Genomic DNA, 14892 nt, shown 5'->3' with positions numbered 1-14892 from the left:
CTTTGTTATGATACCTTACAAGAGACCTTTTGCATAAAGCATATTCCAGTTATATTATATTCACACTCATTAGCATATTGCCATAAAACATATGGAGTGCAATATCACAAGGGGTTTGCACCAGTTTAACTAAACTGATTGCATTTAAACAGATGCAATTTTTGTGTGTAGACCAGGGGTTCTCAAACTGGGGATCGGGACCCCTCAGGGGATAGTGAGGTTATTACATGGGCACTTGCAAGCTGTCAGTCTTCACCCCATAGCCCGTTTTGCCTCCAGCATTTATAATGGTGTTAAATATATAAAAAAGTGCTTTTAATTTATAAGGGGGGTGTCACTGAGAGGCTTGCTATGTGAAAGGGGTCACCAATACAAAGTTTGAGACCCACTGGTTGTAGAAGCACAAATTCCCCTACAACAAGACTTGTCTAACTTCCTCCTTTGCTTCCTCAAGTTAACTAGCTAATTCCTGAAACCTAGCTAATTCCTTTTTCCTCTTACCTTCTGTTGTTACCTGCACACTCTAGGGCACCCTCACTGGTTAATTTAGGCACCCGCACCCTTTCCCAGTTCCTAAGGATCCAGGCGAAAGGCACCTACTCTTACCCAGTTCCTAGGACTGAGGGTGTAACCTTCTGCGGATTGTGGGACCTCTTCGTGGTGAAAGTGCCTTACACAGTAATATCCTTAACCTCTATTTATTAACCATCACCAAGCAGATTACACACCTAAGCATACAATGCTCTGCTCAATGCTGATCATGCAGGAGGACTTTCCCTGTTGGCCTGGCAAGATCGGTCTCATCTGGGTTCTGGTTGCTGCACATCACAGTTGTGTGGAGGATTCTAGCAGCTCTGATCTTGGGCTGTGTCTTGGAGGTGAGTTCTTCTTCTTCTTCCCGGTATTTCCTTCTTATTCTTCGTTTTTCCTTTTCCTTTCTTTCCCAGTTGGTCTCCTCCTTGGACCCCAGTTTATATAGTGAAACTTGAGTCCTGCGTACCTTAACCAATCATTTTATTAAAATATTACAAAATAATTCTCTAACCAATCCTAACATGTTGCAAAGCAATTCTTTACCCAATCATACCCACCACATTAGTTGATTTAAATCTTGCATAATCAGTGATGCAACAGGCATAGACAATCAAAGAACGAGTCAGAAACCATACAGATAAACAATAGAGAAGTAGGGACCAGAAAGGCAAAACAATAAAGAAGTAGAGATTTCACAATCACAACTGTTGATAGTATTCTGTCTTGCAAGGAATCACTTATCAAACAAAGTTTTCTTTAAACATATTAAGATCTGTTTCTTTATCTGGTGGTGCTGGCTACTGTTAGGACAGGAGCAGCTTTCTTAACAACCTGATATTTCATTGTTTTAATGTAATTTAGATGGAATGTGCAGATGTGACTTTCTGGTTTTTTTTGGCTCATGGCTGCTGCTGTCCTAATGTGGCTGCAAAATAAAGGCCTTAGACCTTACACCATGTCTAGGGTTTCCAGGCATCTGGTTTTCAACTAGAACACCCAGTTAAAAAGGGACCCTGGCAGCTCCGGTCTGCACCGCTGACCAGGCCTTTAAAAGTCCAGCTGGCGGCACAGTGGGGCTAAGGCAGGCTCCGTGCCTGCCCTGGCTCCATGCAGCTCCCAGAAGCAAGACATGTCTCTGTGGCCCCTAGGTGCCCCCACCCCAAGCACTGGCTCCACAGCTCCCATTGGCCAGGAACCACAGCCAGTGAGAGCTGCGGGGGTGGTGCCTGTGGATGAGGGCAGCGTGCACCACGCAGAGCCATCTGGCCCTGCCTCCGCCTAGGGGGCAGACATCCTGGCTGCTTCCAGGAGCAACACCGACTGGGAGCCACCTGAGGTAAGCGCTGCCTAGATGGAACCCCCTCCCGCACCCAAACTCCCTCCCAGAGCCCGCACCCTGCCCCCCCCACACAGCTGCCCAAGCCCTGAGCCCCCTGTCACACCCAAACTCCCTCCTGGAGCCCACATCCCAAACCCTGTCCTGCATCCCAACCCCATGCCCTGAGCCCCTCCCGCACTCCAACCTCTTGCCCCCGCCAAGTAAAAGTGAGTGAGGGTGTGCCAGGGAGAGAGAATGATGGAGGGAAGGGGGCTGGAATGAGTGGGGGCAGGGCCTCAGAGAAGGGGCAAGGCAGGGGTAGGGTAGTGGTGTTCAATTTTGTGTGATTAGAAAGTTGGCAACCCTAACTGTGGCTACTGCCCTTAATCTTATTCTGTGCACCCCCCAGGTAGAGAGGAAGTTGGCGCCTGCGGTTGGACTTTTGACAATAGCAACAACAGCATTTGCCAGCTCAGCAAACTTTTCCTTATTTTAACCCGAAAGGGTAGCTATGATTGTCTTTGATCCCCTTTAACAGACAGCCAAATCAGGGGGGGTTCCTTCTAAAACTCTCTGCAGCTAAAGGGAAGGGAAACAAAGGATGCTGTTCAAATAAAAGCCACGCTTAATACTTTACATGTCAAATGTCTTTTCTGTATCTCCAGTAAAAAATGTCAAAGGGTTGTTATGGTGTTTGCCACATACTGAGTAGGCTGGAGGCAGTGCCGGGCCTAGGAGGCTATACTGGGGAGCAGTACTGGGAGCTGAGACAGTGGGGGGGCGGGGGTACAGTGGGAGGGGTGCAGGGCGAAGTACTGGGGAGCTGCATTGGAGGCGGGGCCTCGAGGAAGGGGGGGCGCGCTGTCCTATGGGGCCGGGGGCGGAGCTGGCTCCCGGCGCAGCCCCACCCCCGACTCCGGCGCTGGTCGCTAAGGAGCGGAGCGGAGCGGAGCGGGCCGGGCAGGTGAGTGCGGGGTGGGGCTGGGAATGCATCGCCAGGCCGGGCCCCGCTTGTCGCCCTGGGTACCCCCCGCGGCGCGCTCCGGCGGAGAGATCCGGACGGCCCCACGGGGCGATGGTGGTCAGGAGCGCGGTTCCTCCCCCCACTTCGCCTCGCCAGCCCCACGGGCGATGATGGGCATGGAGTATGTCTCCCCCCCCCCGCACACACACACACACCCCGGGTTGGCCCTGCGGGGCGATGGTGGGCGTAGAGCCCGGCTCCTCCTGCTCCCGGGTGGGGCGATAACCGGGCTCACCAGTGCTCTCCCTGAAGGCCCACGAGGGGAAGAAGGTGCCCTGGGTCGGTCTCCGCTGTTCGGTGTAGGTCAGGAGCAGCCTAGGGCACTGGTCACGATATCCTGATGCGTCCTCCCGGACAGGTCTTGGCCAGCGAGAGTGAGATACGCAGCCCTGGCTCAGCAGTTATCGCTCCGGAGTTGGGCTGGGGTCTGCACTACAGACTTGTGCCTAGAGCTGTGTGGGAATAGAGGAGACCCCTGAGCCACGCAGCTCCTGCTGTAGGCAGCGCTTCTCTCCTCCACACAGCTCTAGTCCGGCCTCGGGGGGCGGTGGAGTTCCGACGCGGGCGGGAGAAGCTCTCCTGTCTGCTAAGAGCTATGGCAGCCCTGACTGCTGACTTGTATGTTGTGGAGTCATTGGCACTGGTGCAAACGGTGCCATTCTGCCAGCCTCTGGTTTGGTGAATCAATCGCACGAGGTGCATAGAAACAGTGACTTGTGGCCCTGTATTTGTTAGTGTAGTTGCTAACATGTAAAGGTTATTAATATGGGGCATTTGGAGTGGAGACTAGAGGGACCTATTTTCCCAGGGAAACAGCATGTAATATTCCCTTTAAAAAAATAAGGCTAGTTAACTAATAACAAATGGCTAATATGTAGTTAGCACCATTCACAACTCCCTCCATACTTTCCCAGAGTCTAATGGGAAGATCATTACATAAGAACATAAGAATGGCCGTACCGGGTCAGACCAAAGGTCCATCTAGCCCAGTATCCTGTCTACCAACAGTGGCCAATGCCAGGTGCCCCAGAGGGAGTGAACCTAACAGGCAATGATCAAGTGATCTCTCTCCTGCCATCCATCTCCATCCTCTGACAGACAGAGACTAGGGACACCATTCCTTACCCGTCCTGGCTAATAGCCATTAATGGACTTAACCACCATGAATTTATCCAGTTCTCTTTTAAACTCTGTTATAGTCCTAGCCTTCACAACCTCCTCAGGTAAGGAGTTCCACAAGTTGACTGTGCGCTGCGTGAAGAAGAACTTCCTTTTATTTGTTTTAAACCTGCTGCCTATTAATTTCATTTGATGACCCCTAGTTCTTGTATTATGGGAATAACTAAATAACTTTTCCTTATCCACTTTCTCCACATCACTCATGATTTTATATACCTCTATCATATCCCCCCTTTGTCTCCTCTTTTCCAAGCTGAAAAGTCCTAGCCTCTTTAATCTCTCCTCATATGGGACCTGTTCCAAACCCTTAATCATTTTAGTTGCCCTTTTCTGAAACTTTTCTAGTGCCAGTATATCTTTTTTGAGATGAGGAGACCACATCTGTATGCAGTATTTGAGATGAGGGTGTACCATCGATTTATATAAGGGCAATAATATATTCTCAGTCTTATTCTTTATCCCCTTTTTAATGATTCCTAACATCCTGTTTGCTTTTTTGACCGCCTCTGCACACTGCGTGGACATTTTCAGAGAACTATCCACGATGACTCCAAGATCTTTTTCCTGACTTGTTGTAGCTAAATTAGCCCCCATCATATTGTATGTATAGTTGGGGTTATTTTTTCCAATGTGCATTACTTTACGTTTATCCACATTACAATAAGACAAGCATTGAAAAGGGGTGGGGGGGGGGGAGAGCAGGAATCAAACTTCTAGGCTTTGTCTTCACCTCCAAAACCAGTGTGTTTTTACCATGGAATAATGAATGTGTATTAGCTATCCTACTACAAAATCTCTGCGAAGGGATGGCACCATAGTGTTCCTTGCGAGATAAACACCGTGCCCTCTCCAGGGTTGACCTCGCTTATTTACCTTGCAGTAAAAGTGACAATGCTTTGTGTCCACTAGGATCTTACTGTGTGACAGTGAACAGGTGTAAAAAAGCCACGTTTGTTGCAGTGGAGACGTGGCCCTAGCTGCACAAGGGGAAATGCCAACCCAGTGTGACTTAATTTAAACAAAGAGGCTTTTATTTTTGCTGGAATTTTCCAAGCACTTTGAGAAAGTTCAGGATTTCAGTGGGATTTGAAAACCCCAACCTTCTATGCCTAAATAATGTATGGTACTGCTTTAAAATGTCTGGTTGATGGTCTTAAAATATTGCAATATGTTAATGAGGCTTTAATACTGCAGTGTATTTGCTGGAACATAGAATAATCCAGGATTCTGCTAACCAGCACCATTGTAAAATGGGTCAAAGGAGCCGTTTAAGAACCCCAAAAAATTTACTTAAGGTTTCCCCAAATCTTCAAATGATGTTATCGGCTTTGTAAATGGGTGTTTTGTATCTGCATAGAGGGAGGAAAGAAAAACAGTACTAATTAGCTTAAACAGAGTAGTTTTCTTTCAATCACATACAGTATGCTCTCACTTTGTGTTGATTCTCTCCTTCATAATCATATGTAAGTCCCAAAGAGATCTGGCTGGCCAAGCACCTTCTCTTTCATGGCCTGGTCCAATCAGTCTGTACATATTAAAAACAAAACAAAACAAAAAAACAGTAAACCCATCAAAACGCTCCACTGTATGTACAGCTCTCCTTGGGGAGAGGATGAGAGAGAGAACAAGCCACAGGTGACAGATATTTAGCCATGTTGTTCAGTGCATGACTGGAGGGTGCTGTGACACTGCCATGAACCTGGATAATCAAATGTTGGGGTCTGATCTTGTGGTTTAGTTTCACATCTGTGTGTTATACCATGACTGTTTGTTATTAGGGATATTGTTGTTGCTTCCCAAAGCCACTGCTGTGTCACAATAGAATGAGGAGACTAAAACTTGTTTAAATGCAAATACTTTCTGCTGCCAGGAATGGGTTGCTAAAGAGCAATGTACATTTAAAAAAATAAATCCCTATGATGAAATGCACTCTTTATGAAGCATACCTAGGTGTCATTCAATTACCATGGGAGCCCTGACAGTAGAACTTCATTCTACTAGACTGTTACTATAGTGCCTGGCATACATACAGGAGGATGGTAAATTTACATGGAAAGTCTGCCAAGAAATGACATACTGTATTGGGGTACTAGAGGGCTTGCCCAAAATGCAGCAAGACTCTGGAAGCTTGCATTCTTATTAAGCATTCAAAGTTGCAGAGGGATCTGCAGATTTATGCTATAGTTAGCCAGTTGCAAGGAAGCATTCTCGAGGTACAAAATGCAATTTGTATTTTTATTCCTTGAATCCTTCTTTTCTCACAGTGCTAACTATCTGCCTTGATTCTATAGTGCAATTAGAATCTGAAGGTGTTTATGAATGGAAAATTTGTGCTGCTCGCATGTAATGAGGAATAATTAGCCACGAGGAAAACTGGTCTGCAAAATGGCTAGGAATGTCTGTTACTAGTAAAACAACAAGGAGTCTGGTGGCACCTTAAAGACTAACAGATTTATTTGGGCATAAGCTTTCATGGGTGAAAACCTCACTTCTTCAGATGTTACTAGTAGATTGCTAGAGGGTTTGTTAAAGCAAATCTTATAAATATGCTGGACTTCCCAGTCTCACTTTATTAATAGCACTTAGCACTGTTACCATTATTACTTTTTTTACACCAGCTCAGGGGCTCACATTGTAATAGGCACTATACAGACATATAGTAAATGATAGTCCCTTCACATCTTCAAAGCATTTTGCAGATGCAAGCAAACCCCCAGGAAAAGGCACTATTGTCGTTTTGCTTTCTTTCTGCCAGTTCACTGTTTCATGCAGTTAATTTTAATATTTGCAATATCAGCTTAATTAAAAGCCAAGGAAATAATCAAAGTTAAATTCTATTAAATAAAATACAGACTGGGTTTCCAACTTCTTCCTGTTGCCAAATAAATAAATAAAAAAAAATCACCTCTATTCCCAGGACACTGAAATAGTTTGCAAACTCAGTCTTGTTCTGACTGAACGAAAGTCAGTTACCCAATTAATACACTCCCTGGCCTATGAGATTGGTTTAAACACTTTAAACCTTTTGGCTTTATAAACATCTGGATTGAATAAGCAGAGCTTAACTAGGTTTTACTCATTGCTAATTGCAAAGGATAGCAGGGTAAAATTAGTAGGGGAATGTCTGCCAGGAAGCCAGTACTCTTTCTGACCTAGCAATTCTAGCATCTGTGCTTCAGGCTTCTGTAATCAGTGACATGAAGGTTATTTTGATTTGTTTGCTCTGACAAACAGGTAAATGCAGTCAGTGAATTTTCAGCAGACTTCTGCTGACCTGGAAGACAGGAGCTTTAGCATACAGCTAGGTCAGACTGAAATGAATCCAGTTAGAGCATTTCCAGCTGAGAAGAATCCGATTACTGTACCTGGTAATTCACGACCATTGAAACCAGCCTATGGACAGCTACACCTCTCCTGTATTGATTTAATGCTTTTAGTGAGTTTAGTGCTAGTAAAAGGCAGTGGAGTGATTGGAGCCTTTACCCCAGAACAGTTAGAACATGGGCACAACAGTGTAGGCTTCCCCTTTGCTGCTTTGCCAGCGTGTATCAACTATTAGTTGGAGAGGTCACCCCAAGGTGACTGTCCCCAGGACCCATTTGATACTTGTTTGTTCCCTGCTGCTGGGAATGGCACATTCACTGGGTTCTGGGTGACACAGGGCCAGGTGGGTTCAGCATTACTTAAACCTCTTGAACAACAGCCTATTTTTTCCTCTGGTTAGCATTATTTGGGCTTTCCCCGAAGGTTAGCGTGATGCTCTCTGGGAGCCTGGGTGGATCGGGGGCCTGGTAATGGGACACAAAGACTTACAGTTCTAGGTCTCTAGCTCATCTCTAGTCTTGCTGTGACCAACGTTATCCTTAATGTAGGCAGCTTAGGAGTCTCAGACAGATAAGTGAGTTGGTAGTTGTCCACGTCATAAAACCTGCCAGAAACTGGCACCATGAAGGTCAAGGACTGAATGCCCATATTGACTGGGTAAGGCTGAGGTAGTTCAAGTAGGGACTGAGGTACATAATGAGGACACTTCCTATGCCATGCCTGTTCTGCAGCCACAGGGTAACGATCTGCCAGCCTGGCACTAGCACAGAATTCAGTTAATTACAATAAACTAGTCACAAAGACCAACAAAACAATAGTAAAACCCAGACAGCACGCTCCCAGGAGAAACACACTCCTTTCAGCTAGTACTACGGGCCATTCTCATTTGAGGTGTTTGCTAATAAGATGCTGATTGAGTTGCCCATAAAGCAGTATCTGCTGGCCACACCTCCCAGCTGGAACTGTGCAGAGAGAAGCAGCAAGCATATGTTGTCAGAAGTGATGGATATGGGAATGGGAAGAGGAGTAAGGGAAATGCAAGGAAGCTAATGACTGGGTCTATAGTGAAAGTGATGCATTATCAGCATTGGATCCAATGGCTGTAAAGATCAGAATCAATTTATAAATTCCCCATAATGTGTCCTCTCCTAATCCCCCAGCTCCCAGAGATTGACTGAGATGCTGAGGTTTCGATGCTGAGCACTACATGCTGTATTACGGAGCTGCTCACCTTGGCTCATGGGGAAACTGCAGAGTAAAATCAACTGCAGCACCTCCAAATACAGGTAAACAATCTCCTGGGAATGCGATCTCCATGTTAAGTTACTAAACCCCATAATTGTATGGCAGGGAGGTTAGTGATCATATGTAATCATCTGGGTTTTATGAAATGTAACTTTTCCTTTTGATTCTAAAGGTTCTTAATTTCTCAATGGTCTAAAATACCTGTCTCTGCCTCCACACACATTCAAAAGCAGTGGCCTAGATCCCAGCACTGCAATGACTGTGTGGCTAAAATGGCAACTCCACCCCGACTCTGCATTTGCTTGTAGCCCTGAACATTAAAAGTTGCTTTAGTGGATGGAGTGTGTTGGCAGCTCACTCAAACTAATCCATCCTCTCTCGAGAGAGAGCGTCACTGACATCCACCTGGGCAGTTCCTAGGCAAGGGTGCAAAGTACCTGGGTGTACTATCTTGGGTGGAATATGGCTCCTCTTGACAAAGGAGATAGTGCTCTGCTAGTCCTGCACCCTGGGCCATCTAGCAAACAATTGTCCTTAGCCCTGCAGTATAGTGTCTACCAGGACAGCTGGGATGCAATTAGCTGCACTGTCACACACACGTTATTTTCTTTTCATAGCTATTAGCCAGGGCAAAGGGGAAATTCCGGTGGGCACTGGCAAGCAGTGATCCCTTACTCTCCAGTGTTAATCCAAGGGAGGTGCTGGTGCCACCATGGAAGAGATCAGAGAGAGTTTCAGATATAGTTCCCCTCCTCTCCCTCCCCCAACCACACATGGAAATGGAGAGCTTCCCTCAAACTGAATGATCTGGGAGCTGTATCAAAGTATCTGGCAGCAAAAAGGGTTTGAGAGTATCCTAACAGCAACCCATTCAGCTTTGTCTTGCTCTCGTAATGAACCAAGTGGTGGTGCTGACAGCCTGTGTTGGGAGCAGTTCCTGTATTCCTGAGCCAGAATGATGTGCTGCAAGCTCTTTGTATGGGAGGGAGAGGGGAACTCCTGCTGGAGGGGTGGGGATATGCTATTGTAGGAGGGGACGTACCTGTGCATGCAGGGCTGGCTCCAGGCACTAGCCTACCAAGCATGTGCTTGGGGTGGCACCTGGAGGGGGGTGGCGCTCACCAGGGGAGAGCGGAGCCGCAGCGGGCTCGCCGCCCTCCCCCAGCGCTCCGGCCGGCCAGGGAGAGGGGGGCCGCAGCCGGGCTCACCGCCCTCCTCCCGGCACTACAGCCGGCTGGCCGGGGAGAGCGGGGCCCCGGCCAGGCTCGCCGCCCTCCCCGCCGGGAGACGGCGGGAGGATTTTTTGCCTGGGGCGGCAAAAAAGCCAGAGCCAGTCCTGTGTGCATGGGAGAAATGGTGAGCAGTCTAGTCTCTGAGAGTGAGAGAGGCACCCTCAGTAGCCTGAGCAAGTGACATGCATGGCTCCCTGCGAAGAAAGAGTTAAATTCTCCCTTTCTCCATGAGTAGGGAGATGGGCATACTGGCCCATAAGTACTGGAGATAAGCCAAGGGCACAGAGCAGCAGGAAGGAGAACAGGATTGTTATTGTGAGGGATATTTGAGACAGCAAAAAATGTCTGAACTGTTGGAACAGTGGCTGAGTCAGACCATCATCTGCCAGCTGTAGTAGGGAGACTGGTGAAGTTCTGTTAAAGTCGATCCCATGCACCATAGTGGAGGTGAGTAACTGTTCTGCAGGTTTAGGAATTAGAGGTGGAGGAGACCCTATTATGTCATATCTAGGAAACACATTTACGTCCCCGGAGAGCTGATCTCTGCATTGTCCAGAGCTTGCGTGTTGGCTTGCCTTTCTCCAGCATTTCAATATGCCGCGTTTCTTCCTATCCTTAAATTCAGTCTAATTGGAGCCAATGCCATGTGGTTTCAGAAGTAGGATGAGTGATCTACAGCATACAGTGACTTCTCTGTAACATGTACTGAAGTTCCTGCTGCTGTGTGTCTTTCCCTCTTTGGCAGGCCTGATGATTATGTGGAAGAGGACAGTCCTGCGCAGGCTGTTCAGCAATACAGCCCTGCTCACACTGGCGCCGTCACTTCTGTGGCTGCTCTAACATCAGATCTCTGTGTGTCGGGAGGAAAGGACAAGGTAGGGTGGGTCAAAATTCACAGGAACAAAATGAATGCAAGGAAATCAAGTGTGTCTGGAACTCCCTGCCATAGACATAAGGGCAAATGACTTGATTCAAATGACAGGGTTTATGTGTTCACAGGCATCAGACCGACCGTTGGTTAAAATAAAAATGCAAAGGCTGTCAGTACTCCAGGCCACTGACTGTCCACCAGCTGGGGCGGGGAAGGAGTGCCCCTCCCATTTCCAGGTACTTGTGATGGGGAGGGACACAGCGGCCATGAGCCATTGTTGGCACCTGTGCTAGACAAACAGCTCTTGTGGGCCAATTCATTGGCTCTGAAGCATTTCAAACCGTGAAACATCCCTTTATTTCAGAGGAACTCATAACCAACTATCATGGCTCCATGAAATTCACCTTTGTGGGCAACGAATTACCCAGCCCACCTCTGAAGAGGGGTTCCAGAATAAATATACCTTCCCAGCTATAAGCACTGTGTCTCTTGTGATGCTAACACAGTTAGAGAAGGCTGAGCTGATGGCACCAAGCATGCAGGCCTTGCTGGCACAGGGGGATCACTACCAGAGCAGAGACTGAGTTAGACTGTGAAGTCAGGAGGACGTTAAGATGTGGCAATAGTGTTTCAAATAATGTTTATTTTTAAATCACTGCCCCCTTACCAGGGTGCCTGGAATGCCACGCAACACAGCTGTGCAATCCTCCAATTCAAAGGGCATCATAGAACCAAAGGGTTAGACGGGGTTGCAATTGTCATCTAGTCTAAGCCCCTGTTAAGACGCAGTATTTGTTGTATCTAAACCATCCAGCCTCCTTTTGAAAACCTCCAGTGAAGGAGCTTCCACAGCCTCCCTAGGCAATCTCATTGTCCTACTGTTCTGATAGGTAGGAAGTAATGTCAGTCTGCATGCATGGATGTGCTGGCTGAATTCACATAGACGTTTCTCTCTCCAGACTGTAGTTGTGTATAACTGGAGATCGGGAGCAGTGCTGAAGAGGTTCGTGGGACATCAACGCGAAGTGACTAAGGTAAATTTCAGACTTGTCAAAAGTGCTGGGTGAGTTTTATGTGGATCACTGACTTCTGTCAAAGACAGACGTAACAAGGGACAATGATTAGTCATCATCCAGAGCTGATGTGACTTTGCTTGGTCAGCAAGGAAGGGATGGAACATGCCAGATACCCTGCAAACTGCCTCAGGTGCCCTGGATAGATCCTCTCGCTGCATAATATGAGTTGATTTTTCACGATTAGGAAGAGTGAGGTTTCTGCTCCCTAGAGATGAATATGCAGTGACAACATCCAAACAGCACTGGCTCTATGCAGCTATAATATGTATTCATTCCTTCATATCAAGATACCATGACAGCAGGATGAATTGTTGGGTCAGGTTTTTATTTCAGGGACGATATCAGTTTGTCTTCAAGTCTTATGCTACTAGATTATGGGTACAGACTAATAGCTACTCACAGCCCCCAAAGGGCTTTGATCTGAGACCTGGTATTCTATTTGTGAAGCCAATTAGGCAGTGGCATAATGAGGGCAAGGCAAGTGAGGTACTTGCCTCAGGTGCGGAAGGTGAGGGGCGCAGAAAGTCTCTCCTTCGGCGGCAATTTGGCGGCAAGTCCTAACCTCCAAGAGGGACCCGCTGCCAAAGAGCCGGACGTGCCGCCCCTGTCCCTTGCTTCAGGCGCAAAAATCCCTAGTTACGGCTCTGCAATTAGGCTTTCTTTGTAGCAAATAGCAGGTGAATGTGCACACATGCATGCATGCACCCTCCCCCCCATCAGTTATATAGCGAGGCAGGACTGGTAGCACCACCTATTATTAAGGTTGCCTAAGATAATTTTTCTGTTGCTTATAACTTTGCCAAACTTTAACCATTTTGGTTGAAATTTTCCATGCTGGCCCCAGGCTAACTTGTTTTGCAAAGTTTCAGCCAAAATGGGTCAGCTGTTTCTGTGAGCGAGGCTGGGGCAAATGCATTGTTTTGCAAAATGTTGAAATGCTGGTGACTATTTCATCAAGAGGCTGTAGCGCATCTATGCATTGGAGCAGGAACATAAACTTTGGCAGAAAATGGCCTTTGTGTCAGGGATGAGTGTTTTGGTGTTCCTGTTAAAATCTGCCCTAGTAATAAGCCTTTGGAAAAAAAATCTGTTTGCTCATGTTCAAAGTTTCCTAGAGTTTAGCAGCTAAAATCTTCAAAGATTCCATCCTCCTTGAGGATATTCCAGCCCCTCTGTGCTATCGGGCTGAGCACGCATCATCCCCACAGAGTGACTGAGCAGCTAGGGGGCAAAGCTGGACTTTCCCTGTAATTGCACCTCCTGGCTAGGCCAAAGCCTAGGCACTGGAACTGAGAGTAGGGAGCCAGTCTCTCCTGTGCTCTCAGGACCCCCTTGCCAGTACCCAGGCAGCATGGAGGAGGAAGCCACTTGCCTCAGATGCAGAGGGAGAAGAGCCAGTTTGGTGGGGGAGAGGGAATGAAGTAGAGTGGAACAAGGAAACTGGGATTGGGAATTGGTGGGGAGAAGGAAAGAGTGTGTACTGAGAGCTGGAGGGGAGGAGACTGGGAGCTGGGAAGGGGAACAGGTGCAGGACGGGGGACTGGGAGACAGTTGGTGCGGGAAGTTAGACAAGGAGCTAGGGAAAGGGGGGAACTGGGATTGGCTGGACCCAGAGATTGGAACTGGGATGCTGTGGGGCTTCCTTATTCTCTGGGCACCCTGGGATCTAATTTGCAGAAGTGTGGAGCACTCTCAGCTGGGACTGAAGTCACTGGGAGCTGTGGTATAAATATAAAAAGTGCTATAGAACGCTAAGGACTCTGCAAATCAGGTCCTAAGTGTCTCAAATTGGGCTCCTCAAATCAGTGGGAAGTTTTGTCCTTAATCTTTCTCTGCCCTAGCGGCTCATCTGTCAAATGGGGATAATCCCATCCTCTCTTCTTATGGGGGTGTTGTGAAGATTAATGTTGGTGAACGCTCAGATACTAAAGTGATGAGCCCCATCAAAAAGCCCTTGAGAAAATAATAATTCTGTTGTCAATGCAGGGTGTGGCCACCCATTGAACAAGGAGGAGAAAACAAAACCTTGACTAGCTGTTCATTCAGTGAGCACCATGCTCTGAGTGAGGCAAAAACCTGTACTTGAGCTTGTGTAATTAAAGATGATCATAATGGATATACACAATGGAGCTGAATTAAGGTTGCACCAGCAACCTTAATTGTGGCATGTGCGAACTTTTGAGTGCTTGGCTCACAACCTGAATATGTTCTTTTAGTGTAGATTTGTGAGAGATATATTGTTATGCTGCGTGAAACCTTTTTGAAGGTGGCCTTTCACTCAGGATACATGTACAAACATTTAAGCACCTTTATGGAATACATTGTTGAAACAATAGGAGCTGCTGCCCAAAACGCAGGCCGTGTGCAAGGCTGTTCAGGAATCTGAGCTATGTGTGGGTGACATGGGTGGTGTCAGGGCTGGATGCAGACACGGGTGGCTGGATACTGTTTGAGGAAGCTATGTGCATGTGGAGAAAAGCAGCAGCAGCAGCAAGCAAGCCCCAGAGACAACCATAGAAACACTTGTAGCAGGACCCTGAGTTAGGGGAGAGAGCTTTGGGGTACAGTGCTGGCTGGAAGGAGGCTTGGAGCTGTGAACAAAGAAACTGTCTCCTGCTGTATGATTCCTACTGTGTTCAGAGAAACAACCTTTGTACATTCTTTGTAAATAAATATGATTGCATCAAGAAATGCCTGATTCGATCATCTGTTTCTCCCCCTAGCAGAAACAACCTTTAGGAGCCTGAATAGTAACTAACCACTAAGGTCACAGGGAGTAACAGCAGATATAGAAAACATTAAATCAAAGCGATTGCTGCAGGGGTATCGTGGCAGCAGTTTACTCCATGGAGACTAAACTGGCCCCCGGTTTACACAATCCCATTACTGGATCTAGCTCTGGAGAGCTCAGTTCATCTGTGCACTCAATTTTGGGAAAGCAGGTTAATTCTGCTTGCCTACCCACTCCGTACCACCTCCATAAACTAAAGTTTAAGTGCTAGCTCTGACTACAAGCGTTCCTCCCCCCCACAGAGGCGTGGCGCCTATCCCCCCATTCCCTCCTCCACAGGCCTGTGTAGGGCACCAAA

General features: G+C 47.3%; 1 protein-coding gene across 5 annotated transcripts in view; it reads left to right on the top strand.

Moving 5' to 3' along the window:
- The first annotated feature begins 1656 nt into the window (after positions 1-1656).
- WDR31 (WD repeat domain 31) overlaps positions 1657-14892 on the top strand; it is a 33003-nt gene continuing 19767 nt past the window's right edge. For 2 of the 5 annotated variants that reach the window (XM_054007115.1, XM_054007118.1), the window contains exons 1-5: positions 2750-2816; positions 8540-8665; positions 10602-10731; positions 10856-10963; positions 11687-11761. In XM_054007115.1, the coding sequence (XP_053863090.1) occupies positions 8619-8665; positions 10602-10731; positions 10856-10963; positions 11687-11761 (360 nt within the window). In that variant the 5' untranslated portion in view covers positions 2750-2816; positions 8540-8618. Of the gene's footprint in view, positions 1871-2749; positions 2817-8539; positions 8666-10601; positions 10732-10855; positions 10964-11684; positions 11762-14892 lie in introns of those variants that run through there. The other 3 variants (XM_054007116.1, XM_054007119.1, XM_054007120.1) reach the window with 3 other exon arrangements.

The sequence above is a fragment of the Malaclemys terrapin genome, chromosome 17 (assembly GCF_027887155.1).
Source record: "Malaclemys terrapin pileata isolate rMalTer1 chromosome 17, rMalTer1.hap1, whole genome shotgun sequence".
Classification (NCBI taxonomy): Eukaryota; Metazoa; Chordata; order Testudines; family Emydidae; genus Malaclemys; species Malaclemys terrapin.
Note: the sequence above shows the minus strand (reverse complement) of the source record. Positions and strands in the feature narration are given on the sequence as shown.